Source organism: Punica granatum, chromosome 8 (genome assembly GCF_007655135.1).
Source record: "Punica granatum isolate Tunisia-2019 chromosome 8, ASM765513v2, whole genome shotgun sequence".
Classification (NCBI taxonomy): Eukaryota; Viridiplantae; Streptophyta; class Magnoliopsida; order Myrtales; family Lythraceae; genus Punica; species Punica granatum.
Window position 1 is genome coordinate 16,658,224 of NC_045134.1, and position 23,708 is coordinate 16,681,931.

The 23,708-nt window shown below is 43.8% G+C and overlaps 1 protein-coding gene across 4 annotated transcripts; it reads right to left on the reverse strand.

Annotated features, from left to right (window-relative positions):
* Positions 1 to 644: 644 nt before the first annotated feature.
* On the reverse strand, positions 645 to 9,260 carry LOC116187688 (long chain acyl-CoA synthetase 8). 4 transcript variants are annotated; one of them, XM_031516585.1, is made up of 12 exons: positions 8,986 to 9,260; positions 7,800 to 8,417; positions 7,626 to 7,706; positions 7,254 to 7,517; positions 6,408 to 6,539; positions 6,162 to 6,335; positions 5,767 to 5,996; positions 4,569 to 4,686; positions 3,544 to 3,675; positions 3,316 to 3,450; positions 3,026 to 3,232; positions 645 to 1,133 (listed from the first exon to the last, which is right to left on the reverse strand). In XM_031516585.1, exons 2-12 carry the CDS (start codon positions 8,349 to 8,351, stop codon positions 969 to 971), a joined length of 2,190 nt encoding a protein of 729 aa, XP_031372445.1. In that variant the 5' UTR covers positions 8,352 to 8,417; positions 8,986 to 9,260; the 3' UTR covers positions 645 to 968. The 4 variants fall into 4 exon arrangements, with proteins under 4 accessions (XP_031372445.1, XP_031372443.1, XP_031372442.1 ...); XM_031516583.1 differs by having other exon boundaries at positions 8,956 to 9,260; XM_031516582.1 differs by having other exon boundaries at positions 8,965 to 9,259.
* Positions 9,261 to 23,708: the final 14,448 nt, after the last annotated feature.

The window sequence follows — 23,708 nt, forward strand, 5'->3', positions numbered from 1 at the left end:
TCCGTACAATCTCCCAAACCCTCGAATTCGGTAGTTGGATCCCACCTCCGACAATGATAATTAGACGAATTGGTATAATTTTTCCCAATCCTAATTCTACAAGTGGTCCCGGCAGAGTCGGGGTTGTGCATCATTTCCACATGCAGTAGGACTAGAACATGATCCACATTACGCATGGAAACAAAAGTAATTTTAATTTAAAAATTAAAACCACACATGCAATATATATCTTCCATTTTTCAAGAAAGATGAGTTTTGTACTCTTTCCCTATAAAAAAAAAAAGATCCATTAAACTTATCGAACTACTTCTCATTGATGTATTGTTTATAGATTATTTTTCGTATATATTATGTATATTAGGCCAAGTTATCAATACTTCACATTAGCATATGCCGCCAAAAGATGAGTTTAGTACTCTTTCCCTATTAAAAATCCATTGATCTTATCGAACTAACTTCTCATTGATGTATTGTTCATAGATTACTTTCCGTATATATTATATAGATTAGGCCAAGTGTTATCAATGCTTCACATTAGCATATGCCGCCTCAACATCGACGACTATCGTAAAACTATCTAATCAAGGGATCGAATAAGGTTACTATGCTATAGCGGGATCAAATGAGGTTAACATGCTATGGCGGGATCGAAATTAATTGACATAATAACTCGCCTTTTGTATGGCAATTGCCTTTCCAAGTCTATCACTCCATCATCCCAAAACTGAAAGAGATCCTTCAAACCTCAAAAGCACACAGCTAACAATAAACATTGAAAACAAAATCCTGCAACATTGCTTCATACATGTACACAAGGGAAGCAGCGTCTAGTTTCTGTGTAATGTATCATAACATTACCATTCTGTTGTAGCAGACAGGAGCTTATTTACGATCGCTGTAGATAAGGTAACTTAATAGTTGGATAATTAGGCAGCGATACAGAACTCACTTTTGCCCAGGCACATGATTCATTCATATAGTTTCTGAAGCTCGTCCTTGAACTTGGCTTTAATCTGTTCTCTCTTGAGCTTAAGAGCAGCAGTTACCAATCCTGATTCAGGCGTCCACTGCTCGGGAAGCAGCCTTATCTTTGCGGGGACCTCAAACTTGTCGAGCTTCGCAGCTCTTGCAACCTGCAAGTGAATACAAGTATTTTCTTTCATGATTGCACAAAAATTTTGACATTTACATCCAATCACACAAATATAAAAAGAATTCACTTGTAAACCCGCAGCTACATGATGATGCGCATTCCATGGACCATTATGCCATGTTTGGTCATGTGGGGAATGAGATGATACATGGCATTTTGAATCAAGCGGAGCTTTCCAGAACAACTTTGCATGTCCTAGTGAATTTTTGACGGCGCATATAATTCTTAGACTGTTAATTGTCAAATGATCGAAGTTCCCTCTGTTAGAGGTGGCAGCCTTACTAGGTTGGATTTTAAGTTTCATTTGCCTTTGAGATGCACCATGGTTGTTGGCCATAGAGGCCCCAGTGGTCCCTGGCATTGTCGACCCCTGGTGGTCACACCATGACTACCAGCTCGAGCCAGCTCAGTGGACAATATGTCAGCCCACGATTATACTGATTGTCCCCGACTATGTCAGCTGGGAATTGGTTCAGTCAGTGCGCTTCACAAATTAATTATTTTGGTTGGAGGAATACCTAGTTAAATTCATGTGAACAAATGCTATCCCGATGAAGCTCACCTCCACCCCCATAATTAAAATCCACCTTCTTAACCCCTCTTAAACCATTCAGAAATCCTAACCGATTTTGCAAGAAACGCGGGACAAAACCTACAAATCCTGCAATAACCATTATCTTGATAGCAAATAGCAACTGCAGCATCAGAGCATCTTGTTTGATACACTACTGCATATCTCTACCAGCTTATACTCAGAGAGATACTTTCAACTCCCTTAAGCCTCATTCTCTTCCCAAATATAATGTATTCAACTGGGTTGGGAACCGAAGCAAACCAGCCGACCAGAAAATGGACCCTTTTCAGGTCTGTTTCAACAAAAAACCTCAAGTCAGAACCCCATGATCTTACTGGATCTTGCACTGGCCAGGCAATTCATCAGTCCGGTTGCTGTGCTAATCGTTTTGAAATGACCATATAATTTTCATTAATTCAGTTGGAGCAATCGAATCCTGGTTGAACCAATAGCTCAGCTGCATTGGTTTCTAGTCCAGTCTGGCTCTTAACTACAAGTGGACCTCTTCCAAGTCCAACCTAAGGAGCACTGCAGAACTACAATAGCATTCTACCTGATCAATTCAAGATGATACCACTCCATTTCTCAATGGCAAGGAAAGAGAGGAATAGACGGGCATTTGATGGAGTTGAATCTCCTGATGATATTCTTATTGAGACGTAAATTAGAGATATATATTGTTGGTAGTGGTACAGTCAGGATTTTAGTTGGGATCCCTACATGTTTTTGGACATTATCGATTTTTGAGCAAATTTAGTTAGAAACCTTTATATATACTCTTCAAATAAAATAAAATAAAATATAAATTGCAACTCACCATATTGATATACAAACAACAAGCAAGTAAGAAGTCCTACCAAAAATGAGGTCACATCGAGAACAAAAATGCCTTGTCAAGTTGCAGGAAAAAATATTTTCAATGATTATTCAGTTTTGACAGCAAGACAGCAAAATTCGTAAAATCCTAGTTTGGAAGCCACCACCATTTCAAATTCTTTTGAGAATCTAGAAAGCACTCAGAAATGCTTTCCTCGTATTCCAAATGCAATCAATAGAAAAGTGATAAGAGTCCGGCGTTCTCAATTATCACAATTTCCAACCATAAAAAGTATAATGGAAAGAGGATATGTGATAATGAAAATCTGGAAACAATATATGAAGCATATTCCCACAAAACTTGAAAGGACAACTTCTGCAAAACCAATCACAGATTTCTAATTTGACTAAACTATGGTACTGGAATCTTGCAAAAGATTGTCAGTGGATCAACAAAAAAGGGAGAAAGCTAACAAAGTTACCTCGGAGAGGGATTTCTGAACCTCAGCCACAGCTTCAGGTTTGTTGCAGAGCTCAGGAAAATCGTTATATTTGACACCAACATCACGAGCCCACTTCTCAAGCATCTGATGAACAGGAACAACTAAAGCTACGCAATAGTTGTAGAATGGATCCGCATGCACCATTACATTATCAACATAACCACTTGACATTAATGCGGCCTCGACCTGCATGAGAAAAATTTCAAATATATTCTAACCCGGAAAAATAGCATCGCAGATTAGGAAAAGTGTCCGGCTAAAGTTAAAACCTTTCCGAGAGATATATACTCTCCGTGCTGGAGTTTTACAATGTCTTTCTTTCGATCAATAATTTCAAGGCAACCATCGGGATGGAATTGCCCAATATCACCTGTGTAAAACCAGCACATGCCCCTCTCATCGACCTGCCATAATGAGTCAAAAAAGTCATGGCCAGAAGGTTGTGAAACCAAGTTGTGCCGTTTCTTTGAACATAAAAGTCATAATATGAAACTCACCTTATACAACTCCTTAGTTTTTGCATCATTATTGAAGTAACCAGCGGTTACACTGGATCCCCCTACAACAATTTCTCCACGAGGCATTGGCTTGTCTGATACTGTGTATCCACCTTGTTCCCATGAAACAAGCTGAAAAATACAGAAGAAAGTTACCGATAAAGCAAAATTTAAGCTCTGATGAAACGAGCTGGAAAGTACAGAATAAAATTACCGATAGAGCCCAATGTAAGCTGACTGGATTGATCATCTGAGAAACCAGATCCTAACATGCAATTTCTTGGAAAATTCGATTCTAGATATGAATCCACAAGTTGACCCACTCTTGCTCAGACTTACTCGCCGATGCACGTAACCTAGATGAACCAGTTTGGTTTAGTTGACTGATCCCTTTTCCCTTAAATTCCTTTTCGCTAATTTCTACATAAATTTGTACTATTTCTACAAAGCTAATTGGACCTGATGAAGCCGGTCAAGTTCATGAACCAATAACTATTGTCTAAGGTCAATACCCAGTCCATAAAACCCATTCGTAGAAGAATTGATGGAAAAAGTAGAAAGGGGGTAACCCCAAGAAAAGCTTAGAGGCTCGAGACTAATGGCCTTGTTCTTATAGATCAGGGGACAAATCATGGTAATTATATCCTTAAAAGAAAATTTTAAGTTTAAATACTGCATCGTGAAAAAGAGACATGGGTGCACAGAAATATTGATCAACCATGTCGAGATACTCGAAGAAGGGATAAACTCTATTACTACTACAAGCACCTTTAGGCTGAACTCATGATATCCTCAATCCAGATCTCTTCAACCATTTCTTGTTACCAATCACTGCCCAATATCTTTACGTCACGCTATTGTATGTTTCATTTTTAGACTTCTTATAATCGGAACAGTTCCAATAAATCTGATAATGCACATGACTATGCTATAGGCGGGTTAGGTGACTGAGGAATTGGTAACATGAAATGGCACTCATAGCGGATAAAGAGTAACAGTCTTTGTGATAGTAAGATATGTCATACCTTAATGTAGCTACATGGAAGTGGTGGCCCTACACGACCCACACTAGTGTCGTCCCACTCAGTAAAAGCAGCTCCAGCACATGTTTCCGTCAATCCATAACCTTGCCCTATAGGAGCCCTAGGATAAATGATAAACTACTGCAATTACAACACAGAAAACTGGAAAAGGTATATCTTGATTTTTAGTTTGTTCTAATCTTATTGGTTTGGAAATAAAGGAAAGGAGGAAAGAATCAGATAGCTCTGTTTCCACCACACTTTGCAAAGAAACCTGACCCAGAAACATTAAGTTATCAACACATATAAGTTATGATGAACACAGTCAGCTTGAACAAAATCTTCAATCATTCAGTCTCGTCAAAGTAATCCTTTAAAGCGTGGCATGACAAAGACTTCCATAGATTTCTCAATATTCAATATGTCTAACTTATCTCTTCCCTGTTTTATTCTCATCTGGCACATTTAAGCATCGAAAGGCGCATGGAGCATGTGGAATTTCAATTTCCTATAGGACAAGGTTCGAACGCTAATTCAGAGGCATGTCAATTTTGTGAAGTCAACTTTTCCCTCATCACTCATCAATTTACATATAATACGAGTACATATCTTGTTAACAGATGATGACCATAGTCAAAATACTCTCTTGAGGTAGCCTACCCAATGGGACTAAATGCTCAAAGTTAACCCCATATATCCAGAAAGTTGTTTCTACTATCCTGATAAACTGTAGAGCCATTAAGAGCTTCAGAATCTTAACCAAAAGAAATTTGTATTTTTGTTAAACATTCGTAATCCTTCTCCAAGCCACATGGTCCATAAACAAATGAACTCTTTTCTGTTATATATCATTCAGAAGTTCTTCAAAGTACGTTCACTTGATATAATAACTACTATACCAATGTTATCATTTTCTCATGCCATATGCTCCACAACCTCTGGTTGACAGGAGCAATCCTAAGCATTTTGAATTGACAGGACATTGGAAAGAATATCAACAAATATATACAAGATGAAGACAGTGCTATCCCAGAAAATATCAACAAGAACAGCTTTTGACTTTGTAAGACTCTCAATTACTAGGATGAAATCTAATATGTTGTTGATGTTAAAAATAAAAAAATAAAAATCACGGCTATTGTGACAAAGATCAAAATCTGGAAAGATTAAGGTAAAGCAACACAATACAAATGAACCATACCCAATGCAGACGTTGATAAATCGCTGTGTCTCTCCAGATAAAGGGGCTCCACCACATAGCATAAACCTGATATTTCCTCCTAGCACAGTGCGGATTTTATTGAAAACAATGCAGTCCCAGAACATTTTTTCCAGTCCCCAAGCGCCAAAGAAACTTCCTTCTACCGCGGCCAATCGGCGCTTATATCCAATGTTAAAAAGGCTTTTAACTAAACTACCCTTCTCTTTAACCTGCATCGTTATTGTTTACCGGAAAAGGAAGTATAATTATCAATAACGATAGAAGCTCTTCTACTTTAAGCTTTCCAAACTATTGAAAAGGAGATAGCATCTAAAAGTTGCTTATTAGATCCAATATATGATTGGTTGAAAAATATGAGAATAACTAGTCCATACCTTTTTCAGCACTCCATCTCTAACTCGATCCAGAATAGCTGGAACAGCAGTCAGGAGAGATGGCTTAAGAGCAGAGACATCTCCTTGAGTACCCTTTTTTATTTTACTAGAGGTATCTGTTAAAGTCAAAGCTGATCCATATCCGATGGCACAGCCTACAGTTAGCATCACAGACTGGACAAAAACACCCATGTTAATGTGATATTAGACAGCTAATATAGAAAGAAATCCCAATACAGATGGTACCTCAGCCGCCAGTTCAAAAATATGGGCAAGGGGCAAATATGCCATATAAATGTCATTACTGTCCAGCTTTGGGATCACAGTGATAACTCCAGCAGCAGTTGCCACCATGTTACCATGGGTAATCATTACTCCCTGCAGCAACAAGAGCATCAAACCGTATTATAGGACAGCCAATATCACACAAATTTCACGACAGGATTACAATTATGCTGCATTATTTGTATTAGTAGAGAATATTTAATTGATTAATTGCCAGAATTGAGGTTCAAGTGTCCTACTTGATTGTTAAATATATAAAGGTAGGACAAAGAGGGTAAAACCCATTTATAAGTGTAAAAGAATAGACCATATGACCAGAAAAGTCAAGTTTTAGACCTCATTAATAGGTTAGCATTCCAAAGGACATTCTATAACATATTCTTCTCTAGATGTAGTTCAGAAAATACAAGTTCACACGTTGATTTGATTTAACAGGAAACAATGTATAGAATGACTTCTCAGATATAAAGAAAAAATATGGCACTCATTATATATATATATATATATATAGACAGATTTGAAATAGTCAGGATGTGAAGAATACTCGTTACTTATTCTAGACAGAGAAATGGCTGTCTGGAGAAACTGGGAAAGCAGCATTCTTTTTTCTTTGGATAAGAAGCAGCATTCTTTTAATGAACTAATTTTGGACACTTAAGGTGACTGACATATTTAGTATTGCTAACTTCTCTTGCATCTTCTTGACAATAATGTCTCATATTAATGAAATATGACAAGACCTTGCATGTGTATACCCGTTGTGATTGAAGAGAGCAAAAAAGAGGTACGGAGAGAACAGTATCCTACCTTTGGAAGACCTGTGCTGCCGCTTGTGTACATTATAACAGCAATACCATTCTTAGATGGTATGCTAGGGGGAACCGGGTTTTCCTTTCCGAGTCTCTCTACTTCAGTGAATGATTTCACAGTCCAGATTCCAGATAATCCAGAATCAGTATCTGTTTCATTGTCATCAAAGTAAATAACATTCTGAATTGTCGTTAGTTTGGATTGTATTGCGCCCAGCTTCTTCAGCTGCTTGGACTCGCAAATCAAGGTTGATACTTGAGTCTGTCAAAAAAGAAGAGAGAAAAAGTCCAAGTTAGTATCCCTTCAGTAGTTAAGAACTAATATGGACTGCTGCACAAACAGTAATGTTATAAGCAGAGATTTGCTCACCTCATTAAGGGAGTGGACAAGGGCATCCTCTCCTAAAGAAGCATAGATGGTAACAACAGTAACATTCTGCCGGAAGCAACCCTGGAAACAGAACGTATAAGCTATCAGGACCCTTCCTACACATCCCTACACAAAACACAACAACATGACCTGATACTAAATGCCATTTAAAACCTGCAAGGCAATGAACCACTCTGCATGAGAATCTGAAAAAATGGCAGCACGACTGTCCACATTATGGCCCAATCTGACAAGGCCGGAGGCGAAATTGCAAGCACGATCAAATGTCTCCCCATAAGTGATCCAATTATAATCTCCCAAATGCAATTTCTCAAACTTTCTACCATCACTGGCAGTGACGAATTCTTTACTTATAAGCTTTCTGGTCCCAAGAAATTTTTGCTGGGAATGCTTTCTGCAGGATTGCTCAAATAGTGAAGCCATGGTCGTGGCACCTTTCCAAGGCACTTCAATCAACTCACTGAATCTCATATTCCGTACAGCATAACCCGGCTCACCACCAACTTGTACTGGGACACCTCTTTGTTTTGTTTTCTTCTTACCCATGAACATCGAGGAAAGCAAAACAGGTATGAACAATGCCAAAAGAACAGCACCCAAAGTTCCATAGGGTCCATGGCTTTTCCCAACTGGAAAGTATTGATCAAACCCGAGTCTTTCCAATAATGGTATTGCATCAGAACTTCCTCTTGGCTCTCCCATCATACACTATTATATGTTCGGACGTTCAAGTGTGTTGTTTTTCCCTCCCAAAGTAGAGCAAGACAGTATCTACAACATATAAAATATAAGTGTAACCATTAGAAAGCTACACTAAGAATTCATAACACTTCAACTACATGAAAGTATCTATCTACTTTCGAAATACAGCACTAGGTGGCACTGAATTTGATCATTCCCGACTACATTTCTGGTACGAAGATGCTCCATTTAAGAGATCCATATAACTTATTGCAGGTCCTGATATCACGACCAAATTATAAAACAGGACATCCATATATATATATATATATATTCACATGGTCAGTGGTTTTGGGAAAATTAATGATCAAAAGAGACAAGTGACAGAGCAGATGATTAAAAGTTAAAGAACAAAACAAAACAAAACAAAATCCTTGTCTTCCTCGAAAGTCCAAACTAATCCGCACCAAACAATATCATTATTATTTTATTATACAAAAAAATGAAGACAGCCGAGGTTTAGCTTCCATGTTTAACCTCTCGCTTGATCTTCAAACACCGCACAACACGAAAGCTAAATCAAAATCAACCGAACGATTCATTTAGTGTCTGAACGACAAAAGAGCACCAGAATCACCCAAATACGAGTTTCCAGAACCTTGACCGAGTCAAAAGTCAAGGTCGCGAAGCACCGCCATGAATCGGTCGCTACAGAAACTGCAGGGGAAGGAGGAGGAGGAGGAGGAGAAGAAGCGTCGAATTGAAGAGACTACGTGACCCGCGGTGTCGTGCGGGCGAATCAGGAAAGTTCTCGGACAGCTCTTTCTGCTCTGCTCAGCTCAGCTCAGCTCTTGGGAAGAAAAGTCGCAGTGTATTGGTTCTGTTTCGTAGGGAATAGTTGAGAGAAGCAATTGCCTTTGCCTTTGCAACCTTTTTGAAGAGCTCATACTAATAAAGCTACCAGCACCAGCTGGCGTACATAAAATATGTTTCTACTGTAGAATTTTCCCTTCTTTTAGATTTATTTTTTGCTGGAATCCTTCTTTTAGATATCTACTTTTTTAAAATTAATTTTCATTTTCATCTAAAAAAATTCTCAACATTTGGATTTTTATCATTTTCATTCTAAATCAGTGCTGTGTCCGTTGCATGGACATCGACATAAATTACTTTTTATGACAGGGAATTGACAAAATAACATATAAATATATGATTTATTTTGACTAAAAATTAGCAAAAGCTATATATTCTAGAATTAGAAAAGCAACATATAAATACACGATTAATTTTGACCGGAAAAAACATAATAAAAGCTCTATCTACTAGAATTAGAAAAGTAACATATAAATATACGATTAATTTTGACAAAAAAAATAACAAGAGCTATATATTCTAGAATTAGAAAAGCAACATACAAATATACGATTAATTTTGACTTGAAAAAACATAACAAAAGCTATATATTCTTCTTTTATATTTCCTCGAAGGTCGTGTCATTGGATAGTTGAGTTACCTGAAACACCGAGATCGCACATGTCGATATCACCAAACCAAGTCCACTGGGTCTATTATACTAGGAACCATGTCAAGTTCTGTTACGAGCTTTTAATCTAAACAACCTTCTTTCTAACACTGGAGCTAGCAATATACTTAGCCTCTGTGGTATAATTAGCAATTGGCTTCTGCTTGGAACTCTTTCCAACTTACAGCGCCTCTATTTAGGCAAAACACATATATTAACTGCAATCTACTATCGTCCTTATCGAGCTGGAAGCTGGCATCGGTCTAACCCTTTACAATGAGCTCATCCTCGCTCCATACACAAAGAACATATCCTTAGTCCTTCGTAAGTACAAAATGATGTTCTTTACTATAATCCGGTGGCTCACACCTGGATTCGCCTAGTACCGACTGTACGGACCCGAATGTGGACTCTCGTCGGGGCCCGCATTGCGCGCTTTTGGATCGCGCGGCTTGGGAGTGTCCACCTTCCCGTAGGGACGCGTGACGAACACGCGCGAAAGAAGGAGTCGCCACTTATCATTTTACGACCCGAAGGTCGAGGGCGGATAAGTTACCCGGGGTCTAGGGGTATGGAATACCTAGTTGTTGTTAAGGTAATGGTCTGTGCGGAACTGGAAAGTCCTTGTTCGGGGGTTCATGTTACGTGTGGGCCTATATCCCGCACGCCCTTTCGGTACTTTGGTTTGCTAGGCTTGCATGTTTTATTATTTACCGCATTGATTAAGTTGCGCTCGGCTCGCACGTTTTGACACCGGAGATTCGGTGCTGTGGTATAATTAGCAATTGGCTTCTGCTTGGAACTCTTTCCAACTTACAGCGCCTCTATTTAGGCAAAACACATATATTAACTGCAATCTACTATCGTCCTTATCGAGCTGGAAGCTGGCATCGGTCTAACCCTTTACAATGAGCTCATCCTCGCTCCATACACAAAGAACATATCCTTAGTCCTTCGTAAGTACAAAATGATGTTCTTTACTATAATCCGGTGGCTCACACCTGGATTCGCCTAGTACCGACTGTACGGACCCGAATGTGGACTCTCGTCGGGGCCCGCATTGCGCGCTTTTGGATCGCGCGGCTTGGGAGTGTCCACCTTCCCGTAGGGACGCGTGACGAACACGCGCGAAAGAAGGAGTCGCCACTTATCATTTTACGACCCGAAGGTCGAGGGCGGATAAGTTACCCGGGGTCTAGGGGTATGGAATACCTAGTTGTTGTTAAGGTAATGGTCTGTGCGGAACTGGAAAGTCCTTGTTCGGGGGTTCATGTTACGTGTGGGCCTATATCCCGCACGCCCTTTCGGTACTTTGGTTTGCTAGGCTTGCATGTTTTATTATTTACCGCATTGATTAAGTTGCGCTCGGCTCGCACGTTTTGACACCGGAGATTCGGTGAACCAAACGATGTCGGTTGAGAAGCCGAGAGAGAAGTAAACCCGTATGTCGAGGAGTTGGTTCACAATCTTGCGTTACAGTTCATCGAACCATGGAGGTTGAATCCCTGCGTGAACCAGAACCGCGAGTTATTGGATTTACTTTTCTTTGGGCAAGCATTAGACCGATTCGATCAATTCAACTCTCGGACCGTTCGCTTACCGACTGGAATTCTTACAGAATGAATGTACAAAATAAAAGTCCTTACAATACTCTCAAAAATAATAAATACAAATTGCAAACGGCCGAATTCCAATAGACTCGCGTTCAGTTATTATTCCGCTCTAACTCACCGTGAGTTTAGGGAAACACCGAAAAACTGAAATACAATGCACGCTCTCACTGAATAGGGTGTTGGACCCTGTGAGTGTTGATTAGGGCGTTGGACCTTATGATCGATGATTAGGGTGTTGAACTCTAATATTATTCGGCCTAGGGATCATGCTCGACCCACATGTCAAACAGGTGCGGAAAGATAACAGGCAGCAAATAAATAACAGACAATGTGTTTGTATTCACCGAATGTACGTGGATTAGCAAGTTTATTAATCCGGAGTATTTTAGCATGCAAATCCTACCTTAGACAAATAAACGCGTGCTAATGTTTTAGCATTCGGCTTTGGTTCGAGAACTTGACATGTTGGGTGTTCGTAGTCAAGTTTCGAGTGTGTGGATTGTTTTTACAGTGATTCGGTGTTGTGACACTGAATTACCACTGAATTAACCAAACTCGTGTTTTGACTCTAGATTTGGAATCTAGAATTCCTCCTAACCCTTATCTAGTGTTTGGTTAGGTCGAGTGAAAGGTTAATCAGCATTTTTGCATGTTTTATGACAGAGATAATCGTTCTAGTTACCCGAGTCTATGTTAGGATGACAGAAACTCATCAGTTAGATAAGAAAAGGCTATGCAGATAAACCTGCACCTGAACAGGTAGCCCGTTCTTATCTCGTACTGTAGTGTTTCTGTCATGTTAACCCTAGGAGTGTCGTTGAATTGTGAAAAGACAATTTTGCCCTTTATTTGAAAATTATTTTCAGAAAAGGGGAACATCGTAGTGCGGGCCACCTCGGCCTGTAGCCGGTGTCGACCAATTCCCTGGATCGTCCAGGGTTATGCAAGAACCCCGAAAAAGCCAAAGAACTGGTCGATCTGCCCGGAAGTGAATCTAGAAAGATCTTCTGTATCCTGACCTGAGTTACCTGGAATCAGGTAAAAATTCAAGTTGAGACACAGAAGCCCTTTTCAGACGTCCATGCTACATCGGACCTCGCGTTTCGAGTTTTGAAATTGATAAGTTTGAAAAGGGCACCAACGTCATTTGACAACTCATCGACGCGAGTTATCAGTTAATGGCCAATTCGTGTAAACTTTATCAGTGTGAAGTGGGTTTAATCAAGTGAGCGTTCCGATTAACCCGTTTGTGGAATTAATGCTTAAGGGTTGTGCCGAATGCATTAATTGTGAAAACGATTCGCGACTCGACGACCAACACGATTCCATAAGGATCGAGGATAATTTGGTCCAATGACCGAAACTACCATCGTAACCGAATGGACCCGAATGAGTCATCGATACCCGAATCCATGCATGCTTTGTTTTGAAAAGACCTTTTCATGCGATATTGCGACGATTATGTAAATTGCAAGTTACACGAAAGCCGAGAACGGACTCAAAACGGGAAGAGGAAGCCTCATGCAACCCGTACGAGTCTAAGAGGCTCTCGGTTACTTCTCCTTGGAGATAGCCGAGAGGTCCCATGGCCCGAATGGGGTTCCACGAGGTTTCCCCGTCTCGTTTCGAATCATTTCTCGCATGCTTAAACGACAAACATTATAAATGACACGATTAAACGAAAGTCAGTATTGCCATGATTTGAATAACGCATTCGAACATGGAAACATGCACAAACAAGTTATTTAAGGAATCGATAAAACAATACCGACTTCATGCACGTGAGAAAATACGATGAAACTCGGGAATCGAACTTGGATCGGGTCAAGAAGATCGTTCCTTGCCCGAAAGGAGCAAGAGAGCATTCGATCACCTCCCTTTGAGGGAAACCCGTGAGCTCTTTGCCTTTCCCGGGTCGGGATGTTCTTCTCAACTACGATCCAAATGTTTCCCGACATGCTAGCATATAAATCAAGGATAAATATGCATGATATAACATGGAAAATGCATAAAGATTAAAACTTGAAAATAAAACATACATAAAACCCCTTATAACTCCATAAACGTAACGAGAATGTAAAAGTACTAACTCCTCTAAGTCGGGAATGGTCATACCTAGTCTCGAGATGCGGGATGGGACCTTCAAGAGTCGGGTTGGACCGTTGATGGGTCGGGTTTGGGCTGTTTTCCGTTGAACAGACCCGAATGGCACCAAACAGACCCGACTGGCACAAGTCGGGTCGGACGTCGCCACGGAGGCTCCCGATGGAATTTTGAGGCAAGGTCGGCGGCCTTGGGTAGCCAAGGGACCCCCCTAGGTGACCGTGGTGGTCGTTTGTTCCCAGAGTTGTCGGGTTGACCCGTACAGTCTTGCAAAAATCACCCAAAACAGAGCACGTATGGAATTTCGGACCCGACTGGCACAAGTCGGGTCGGACGTCGCCATGGAGGCTCCCGATGGAATTTTTTAGCAAGGCCAATGGCTCCCGACTGCTAACTCACCTCCGGAGGTGGATGTGGTGGTCGTTTTCCGAAAAGAGTCCTGGATCGACCCGATCTGCAAGAAAACCGTACAAACAGTCAGAAATTTCGACCCAACTGGGCAGTCGGGCTGTTTCTTCTTCCTGAGGTTAAACCGACGGGTTTTCTTGGATTTCTTGACTCCTTGACACCCTAGGGTTGTGTGGGGAGGTGTTTGATGGGTTTTGGTAGCTCAAACCGACTTGGAAAGGCTTGAAACCCGGTTTGACATTTTTGACCCGAGAAGGACCAAATCTGTCCAGATTTTGTTCAAGGCTGGTTCTATGGCTTAGAGGCTTCAAACTTAAAATCTAAGCTCAGAAATGGATAGAGGGGGTCAAAAACATGTGGGATATGAAGTTTGGTAAAGTTTGGATTTAAGCCGGGATGGATTCCGACTTAAGACTTTGCCCGGTTTTGCTTGGTTTTGCTTGTTCTTGCTGAGCTGCGACTTTGCTGAACTCCTTGAGAGTTTGAGAGCTTTTGTTTGAGTGAGAAATGCTAGAGAGAGAGTGCTTGAAGGTGAATGATTAAGTTAATGACTTAGAAAGTATATATAAGCTATGTTTAAGTGCAATTAAGTGTGAAAAAGCTTGATTAAGGGCATGCTTATGGGGATCCGAATTTGCTAAGCAAGATAAGGATGAATCTCCTCCATGCATTTTTCATGAAGATGAGCCAAGAAGCATTAATGGCATGGAAGTGAAGTTGGAGTGTAATCTTGGAAGACTTGAAGATATTTTGGTGCAAGTGTGCAAGAGAAGACAAGAGGCAATGGAGAGGGCGGCAATGGCAAGGGATGGTTGCCCTTGGGCAACCTGTGGGTCCTACGGCCGAAGATGAGAAACTGGGAGAAAGCTCAGGTCTCGATTGGTCGCGCATTCGAAGTTCATGGTTCGAATTGAACGTCGAATTATCGATATGCGCGAGAAAACGGGTTTAATGAGCCCGAGATTGGCATTTTTCATGGAGAAATGCCCCAGAAGCGTATGAGGCTCGAAAGCCGGTTTTGCTCATTGCAGGTGACTAGAGCGAAGTTGTCCGCTTCTGACAGCATATCTTGTGTCTGCATCTCACGTTGGTCATTTTGACATAAATTGTCAGACAACGTGAACAATTGTCCCTTAAGCCGGTAGTGCAAACGTAGAGCCGGAGATGTCCTACGAGGTCGAAACTGGATTTCTCAGAATGCTTTCTGAGTTGCTTGGGCACTCCGGAGATCACTGTAACCTCTGTTTGCAGAGATCAGACCTCCAAGGACTTGAAAAGTGTATCTGAGACATCTAAAGCACTGCTCGGGAGGTCTAGATGAGTTGGGTGATTTATTCCGACGATTCCACATTGAGCCTTGAGAAGGCTAGCATTGTGTAACGTAAGCATTCGGCGTCAAGTTTCCCCAAAGAGGACCTCCGGATATGGATTTCCATTGAAAATGGTCTTTTGTGCTCCTCAAAGGTTACTTGAGAAACCGAGAAGGGTTTTGCTGTCTGTTTTGCCCAATTGCGAATGTCCGCTGGAGTTTTCAGGGCAATGTAGTGTAAACTTCATTTGCCGTAATTCCATCAGACCAGTCTCCGGTTATGCTTTTCCGAAAAGGGGTATGCCCGTTTTGTCATTCGGAAGTCATTCAGGGTGTCTGTATGGTTTCCAAAAGACAATCTGAAGCACTGCACGTGCTCTGTATGATTGTGGGGCATGGCCGCATCTGATATTTGGAATTAACTTTTCTCCGAGAAACCGGCATTTTTGGACTTCCACTGAAAAGTTGTCTGTATACAGAAAATTGTTCTGTATAGAGCAGATGATTTGCAATATGCCTTTGGGGACACTTTTCATCTGTTTGGCAATGAAGTGGATTTTTGGAGTCCAATATTGGCTATCTTCCGATGATCAAGCGACTTATCGGAAAATAGAACCGTCCATGTGATATACTGAAAATGCCGGTTTTGGACATTGTTGAGCTCTCTAGTCACTCTGTTGCTGCTTGCTGACCCCTGGGGTCCTTCTGTCAAGTGTATATGTCATTTGCCCGATTTCGCCGACTTGAGGATGAATAGTGATTTTCTACTCTGTTGAGTTGTTTCTCTATATTCTGCTCAAGTCATGGCTTGGATCATTGCTGATAATGTAATTTGGAATGGTGAGCCAAAATGGGGTGCTGACAGCTTGCCCCTCTTTGACTGCTTGCTCGAGTAGAGGATGCAGCCAAAGACATCAGAAGCACCCCAGTTTGATAGCAATGATAAATGTGGAATTTCCTATATGGCCCTCTCCTTCTTGCTTTGGATATGTGGGATGTTGTACCTAATAAAAGGAGATATAGTGAGATGCGCACAATGGACGTGTAGAGTCTGGAACAGAGCTGAGATAGGCAATTAAAGTCGGGATTGACCCCAGTGCAGAAAGTAAAGTCGGGATTGACCTGAAGGGGATTGACCCCGGTGCAGAAAAGTAAAGTCGGGATTGACCCGAAGGGGATTGACCTCAGTGCAATTGACCTCGGTGCAGAAAAGTAAAGTCGGGATTGACCCCGATGCAGAAAAGTAAAGTCGGGATTGACCCGAAAGGTTTGCAATTTGCACGGGGCGCATACCGAATGAACTGCATGGTTCAAAGGTGCCTACCCAGTGGACTTGCGGGGTGCACAAGCGCTTGCTTCGCGGGTTTGCAAGGTGCACGGGCGCTAGCCCGGCGGGTTGCAAGGTGCACTGCATTCCTGAGGAGATGCACGCCAATTAAAAAGTGCATTGCGGAAATAAAAGGTGCACTGCGTTCCTGAGAAGGTGCACGCCAATTGAAAGGTGCGTTGCAGAAATGAAAGGTGCATTGCGTTCCTGAGAAGGTGCACGCCAATTGAAAAGTGCATTGAAGAAATAATAGGTGCACTGCGTTCCTGAGAAGGTGCACGCCAATTGAAAAGTGCACTGCAGAAATGAAAGGTGCACTGCGTTCCTGAGAAGGTGCACGCCAATTGAAAAGTGCATTGCAGAAATGAAAGGTGCACTGCGTTCCTGAGAAGGTGCACGCCAATTGAAAAGTGCATTGCAGAAATGAAAGGTGCACTGCGTTCCTGACAAGGTTCACGCCAATTGAAAAGTGCATTGCAGAAATGAAAGGTGCATTGCGTTCTTGAGAAGGTGCACGCCAATTGAAAAGTGCATTACAGAAATAAAAGGTGCACTGTGTTCCTGAGAAGGTGCACGCCAATTGAAAAGTGCATTGCAGAAATGAAAGGTGCACTGCGTTCCTGAGAAGGTGCACGCCAATTGAAAAGCATTGCGGGAATGAAATGTGCAGAAAATAAATGCAAACACTAGGGAGTTGTGTGAGGTGTGGAAGGAATCATTGTGCTTCCTCCATCACTGAGCTTGTTTGTGTTGCAATCGATGCTGTGGCAGAATGCTTCGTTGCTTGCCAACTAATAGTGATGTCAGAGTGCATCGAGTACTACTCTGAAGATTCTCCTCTTGGCTTGAGATTGTCACCCGTCACATGAAGTAGAGATGAATCGATATTGGGGAGACATCTTCCAAGGAGCGCTGATTTGTCGGAGGCAGGCATTGATGCTGGGACGAAGTCGTTTCACTGAAGCCTTACCTCTGTGGCAGTGATGTGTTTTATCTGCCGAAAGCCGGGCTCGCCGCTAGGCGGTTACCTGTTGGGTTGCCGGAAACCGGCCTTGCTGCTGAGGAATGATTGTGCTTTGCCGGAGGCCAGCTCCGCTGCTTGGGCGGTCATGCTTTGACCCGCAAGAAGTTCCCCGAAAGTCGGCGTCTTGTATTGCGAGACTCGAGCTCTAAGATAGAGCGCCTACGTATCCCGTGGGACCGAGAATCAGAGTCTGACGTAGTTCATGGCGATGCTTGTACCTGTTGTCAGCACCCCATTTTGGCCCACCAGCTTCCTACGTGAGGATCTCCGACCAAAGCTCGGGTTACTATTCACCACCCGGCAATCAGAGGCGAACGTGCGGGCACAGAGTCATGAACGACAGGAGAAGAGCTGGGTCCATTAGAAAAGCAGAAGGGAGCAACCAAAAGAACTTACAGGCAAAGAACCCCGAAAACAGCGGAGCCAGCACTGTAGCACTATTCATCACCGAATCACTAAAGCACTGAAAGGTGCCCAATATGAGACTCTAAAAATCCCTCTCAGTGCCAAAATGACCAATGACGCATCCGGACGTATTTCGGAGGTGTCCTGCTCAAGCCGGGACACCCCGGTCTCTCACGGACGCCTTTTCTGACAGGGCTCCCGGGGCCCGCTCCACTAACAAGTAAACGACCCCCCAAAACGGGCCAACAGGCACCCAGGGACCACCGGGGTCGTGGAACAAGCCTCAGACGACCTTTTGGAACTCTACGGGGCTCCCCAAATGACGTTTCGGTGGAAGCCAACGCCTCCCGGTGAATCTTCGGGGCACATTCACGGAAAACGGAGATCGCAACGATTCCCGAACACCTCAAGACATCCAGGGAACACTAAGAAAACCTCGGTCACAAGTCTCTAGGTCCCCCCGGGCCAACGGTCTTCGGCCGGGGACGACGAGCCAACGATCTCCCACGAGGCAAAAGGGTCACCGAGACGAGTATTAAGATGCACAAAGAGCAATCGGGGACCGGGGGCATTCAACTCCACTCCAAACGTCCGAACAGGGCAAAACCGGCTCTCGAAGCGCCGAGTCGCCCGAACACTCGTTCACACGACGTATGGCGATATTATGCTCATTCAAATCCTCTTCGTTCAAGCATTCCAAATCTATAAATTAATCGGACTTCGGAGATCGGGCACGCGTTCAATCAAGTCTCAAGCTTTTTTCGGCTTTTCTCTCAATCGAACGGGGCCCATAGCTCAGCCAAGCCGAGCCATCAAGCCACGACTCAACCCCAAGCCACGGCTCAAACCCACGGCTCCGACGTGACCGCCCCAGCCGCTGCTAAAACCCTCCCACCGTCGGCTCCATCCCCATGGCCGGCGGCTCCAAGGAGGCTTCCTCCTTCCCTCCACCACAAATTTGAAATATCTCTTACACATCTTACACATCCATCACTTTCCATCATTTCCTATCACTTCTCTCTTGCTTCCCCTACACTCAATGTGACACTTTCCCCTCCCTAATCCCATTGGGAATTTCGGCAGCCCACATAAGTTCCCCCTAACTACACTTAGCTCATCCTAATCACACCATTAGCCACTCCTATATGTTCCCTTTCATCATTAAGCTTAATCACTTCTTGATTCTCCTTCTCTCTCAAGCCAATCTCTCTCCAAAATCCTCTCAAACTCCAGCCCATCCCCACACTCTCGTTCAGCCCGTGCCGAGGCCGAAACCGGCCAAAATCACCGAAAAACCACCTGGTACTCCGGTAACCACCCGACCCGACTTAAGCCAAAAATTATCAAACTCCCTAGCCTACATATTTCCTACCCCCTAAGTCCATTTCCGGGCTTAGATTTTTGATTTGAAGCCTCCAACGTCACATTCCAGCAATGAAGAGAATCGGGTCCCGTGGGTCACCCGCGCGCAACCGTGCCCTAACGACGTGCCATTTCGCTCCACGACTTTGACGAGTCGTGCCATCACATTCCAAGGGTTCCTCACAACCCTCTCCCTCCCCCTTGAAGAGGTGGCCACGGTCCGAGGGCCGATCAACCGTGCACAACCACCATTCCCCCTTTTTTTTCTCTTACGGGGTTCCTTGTGTTCTTTCCGAACTTCTTCTCACTGTTTCGGGTTCGTCCAGGGCTTGGCACGTTCGAGTCTGCCCACGGTCATCTAGACCCGCCTCTTAGGAGTCCAACGAACCCGATCTCACACCGTGCCATGGTCGGAGCAAGCGTGCCGACCCGTTTTCCCGAAACTGCCGCGACTGCACCCCCTCTCGGGTCACTCCACCCGTAGCTTCAACAGAGTCTCGCGACTCTCAAGGCCGCTTCCCCGACTCTTTTCCTCGAGCATCGAGGCTAGGTAACACTTCTTCACGACTTAGAGAAGCTAGGATCTCCAACATTTGTTTACAGGAGGCGTTAATGTAGTTCAAGATCCGGAATGCACGAAAGTTTATATTTTTTTTCCGGATCCATGCTCCCCATGCATTTCCATGCAACGTGCGTCCGTGACATCCCTTCGTGTGACCATGCATTTCCATGCGTGCCACGACTTAGAGAAGCTAGGATCTCCAACATTTGTTTACAGGAGGCGTTAATGTAGTTCGAGATCCGGAATGCACGAAAGTTTATATTTTTCTTCCGGATCCATGCTCCCCATGCATTTCCATGCAACGTGCGTCCGTGACATCCCTTCGTGTGACCATGCCGTGTTTGTATGATGCAAGAACTTGCGTGCCATGACGGGAAACGGCTCGGATCCGGACGGGAGAGGCCCTCTTAGCCACGGTTGAGCCACGGGACTCACGGCCAAGTCTCTAAGGAGAGACCCGTGAGCTCCCTTGGCTTACCCGGGGCTAGGACGATCTCTCTCCTCCCAAATCGAGTTGATTCCTATGTATTTTTACCGTTAATCACATGTGACGTGATAGCATGACGGGAAAGGATCCGAATCGGGGCCGGAGAAACCCCCCGACTCGTGTGAGTCATGGAAGCTCACGGCCACCCTTGGAGGAATGTGGCCGAGTGCTTCCTTGGACCACAGGAGTCCGGGAGGCTTTCTTCCACCTCGAGACGGGTCGGTTCCCGTGTTTTATTTATTTCGTTATTATTTGAGTCAAGATCGTCACGTTATTTCCGTTTAAATATCTCATTCGTGCACGTTTGTGTGATTTCATGTAATTATGATCGTGGCGGTGTGGAGGTGACTAAAATATATATTATCATCATAATTATCGTGTTGGGTATGCAAGAAACGACCGAAATCGGCGTAAGAGGCCATCTAAGACCCGGGGGTGAGCCAAGGAAATGTTCGGTCACTTTCTTCGGGATGTGACCGAGTGTCCCGTGGCTACCCTCGAGTCTAGGTCGGCCTCCTCCTCCATTTGGAAGTCGGCTCTTGGAATTGTTTGTAATCGTGCTCTCCATTTAATTGTCGACCACGTATCAATTATTTACTAGACGTATTAGTTATGGGAAATGCCCATTGAACCCGTAGTTGTGATGCAAATCGGTAATCGTTGAATAATCTCACAAACGGGATAAACAAGACGTATCATGTGACTAATCAAATCACTTGGACTAAATAATTGGGTTAATCGATCCTTAATTTCTAAACGCATCTATGGTTCACAGAACGGCAGGAATGCCCTTTCCCATTAAAAGCTCACAATTTCAAAATACCGAGACACGTCACACGAATAGAATTGATGTCTAACGAGTACTCACATGTTATGACTCGAGTCCGGGCCCGATTTGAGGCGGCTCGAGTCGGGGTGCGTGAGTCCTTCTCAGACTCCTTCGTGTGACGCAATCTCCGATTTATATCCGAACATTGCAATTTTACCGTCCAAGGGCATAACCGTCATTCCACGACTCACCGATACCCTAGACGCTAGGAAGCGGGAAACACCTCGATCTATGAACGAAAAGGGCCACCCGTTCGGGTGCGAGTTTCATTCGCATGGCCCATTCCGTTCACTTTCGGTGTTTCTATCTTCCTATCGTAGATTCGATGGTGGACATTTCATTTCAGTTACAAAACACGAAGAACCGGATTAATCGTGCACTCGACCTAAGCAAACATTAGATAATGGATAGGTGGAATATTAGATTCCAATCTAGAGTCAAAACACGAGTTTTGGTTAATTCGGTGAAACTGCAGTGACGCTTAACCGAATAAAAGCTCTAAAACAAATCCACCCATGTAATCGGCTTAGAACCATATTCTAGTCCCACCATCTATGTTTGCCTAGGCTAGACACATTGTTTGCCAATCAACCCCGGCTAATAACCGATTAAATCACGTATATTCGACTTAATACACCATTTGTTTGTATTCACCGACAGTTGTCAGTTGTTGTCTGTATTATGTCAATTTCATCAATTTTCTTCTGTTTTATCCTTACCCATGATGATTTATTGCGGTTCGGGCCCGAGCCCATAGGTTACGTGTTGCACGGGGTCCAACGCCCCAACTCACCGAACACGAGGTCCAACGCCTCCTAATTCACTGAGTGCGTGCAACCCGAGCGCGGAATGAGATCTAGTCTCGAGTCACCATCACACTCCAAATATGGCCTATGTGGAAGGCAATTTGGATTGGATGTGTGAAACGTGTCTAGATATCACCCGGGAGCTCGATCGGACCAACGGTTACAGTGGGAACTAATCGGTTCTCCTGCAAACCGTCGGTTCGATTGGACCCGACCCCCGGCTCATTGAGCCCGCGTTGCCTTAATTTATTTATCGGTCATTCAAAACACACGGTGAGCAGGAGCGGAATATTAGCCCAATGCAAACCGATCGGGATCCGTTTACTTAATTCAGTTATACTTTGTAATCATTTGAGAGAACATTGTGAGAATTTTATTTGTATACTCACTCATTCACTTGTAAGGATCCCCGATCGGCGAGCGAGAGGTCCGAGTGTCGAGTCGGTTAAGTCGGTCTATCGGCACCAAGGGATGAGCAAGCTGAATAATCGTGGTCTCGATTCGCGCAGGGAATCGACCATCACGGTTCGAGGAACTGTAACGCTAAGATAGCGAACCAATCCCTCGACGCACAAGCCTACTCATCCTTCGGATTCTTGGCCCAACTCGATCGATTCATCGACTTTACGGTGTCAAAGCGGGCGAGTCAAGTGCAACCCTAAATCACGCGGTAAATAAACAAAATCGGAAAGTCTAGCAAACTAGAGTACCGAAAGGGCGTGCAGGATATAGGCCCGCACGTAATGGAACCCCCGAATTCGGAATTTTTGGTTCCGCACGACCATTGCCTCAGCATTTAGGTGTACCCCGTACCCCTAGACCCGGGCGACTCAACGGCCCTCGACCTACGGGTCGTAAACAGTAAATGGCGACTCATTCTCACGTGTGTCCTTCGCGCGTCCCCGGGAAGGTAAATAACCCCAAGCCGCGTCGCCTAGGCTTCGCGCTTGCGTGCCCCGACGAGATGAAATTCGGGTGCGCACAGCTTGGCGACTCCAATGGGGACACTTAGAGGGTTCGGGCTCATTCCCGCTTGCTTTGCTTGCTTGTTTATTTACCGCTTTCTGCATTTCCCGCTTATCTACTTTGCGCACTTTTATTTCCCGCACATGCATCGCATCATTCTAGCGGATTCTTAGGTACTTTGTCCGAAATCCCACGGGCACCAAGATAGGAAGCTAGGTTAGTCAGAGGTTCCGAGTAAGGGAACGGATCGAGTCGGCTATGCCACCGAACCGGCCCCCAAAGATCCTCGCTCGATTTCAAGGAATTCACACCCTTGTATCGGGAGCCCCCATCCCTAGTTAGCGGTTCTCCCAATAGCACCGAAAACCATGCATACACAGGGACCGTCATGCTGGACCCATTCTTACCTCCATGCCGACAACCGACCCAAAAAGTCGAGTCTTTGAGTCGGCCCGTAGTTTTTTCTTTAAGACGGGCCTTTTGTGTTTTTCTGTAAGAACGAGTGATGTATACTGTAAAGAACGTGACTATAGCTTATCTTTCCGCACTGCATGCATTATTTTCGAAAAAAACTTAGGACATTACACTGATTTGATTCTTAAGGCGTTAAGCCGACATCTCCTCCATCTAGGTAAGGATGGACCGCCCGGCTCCCGGT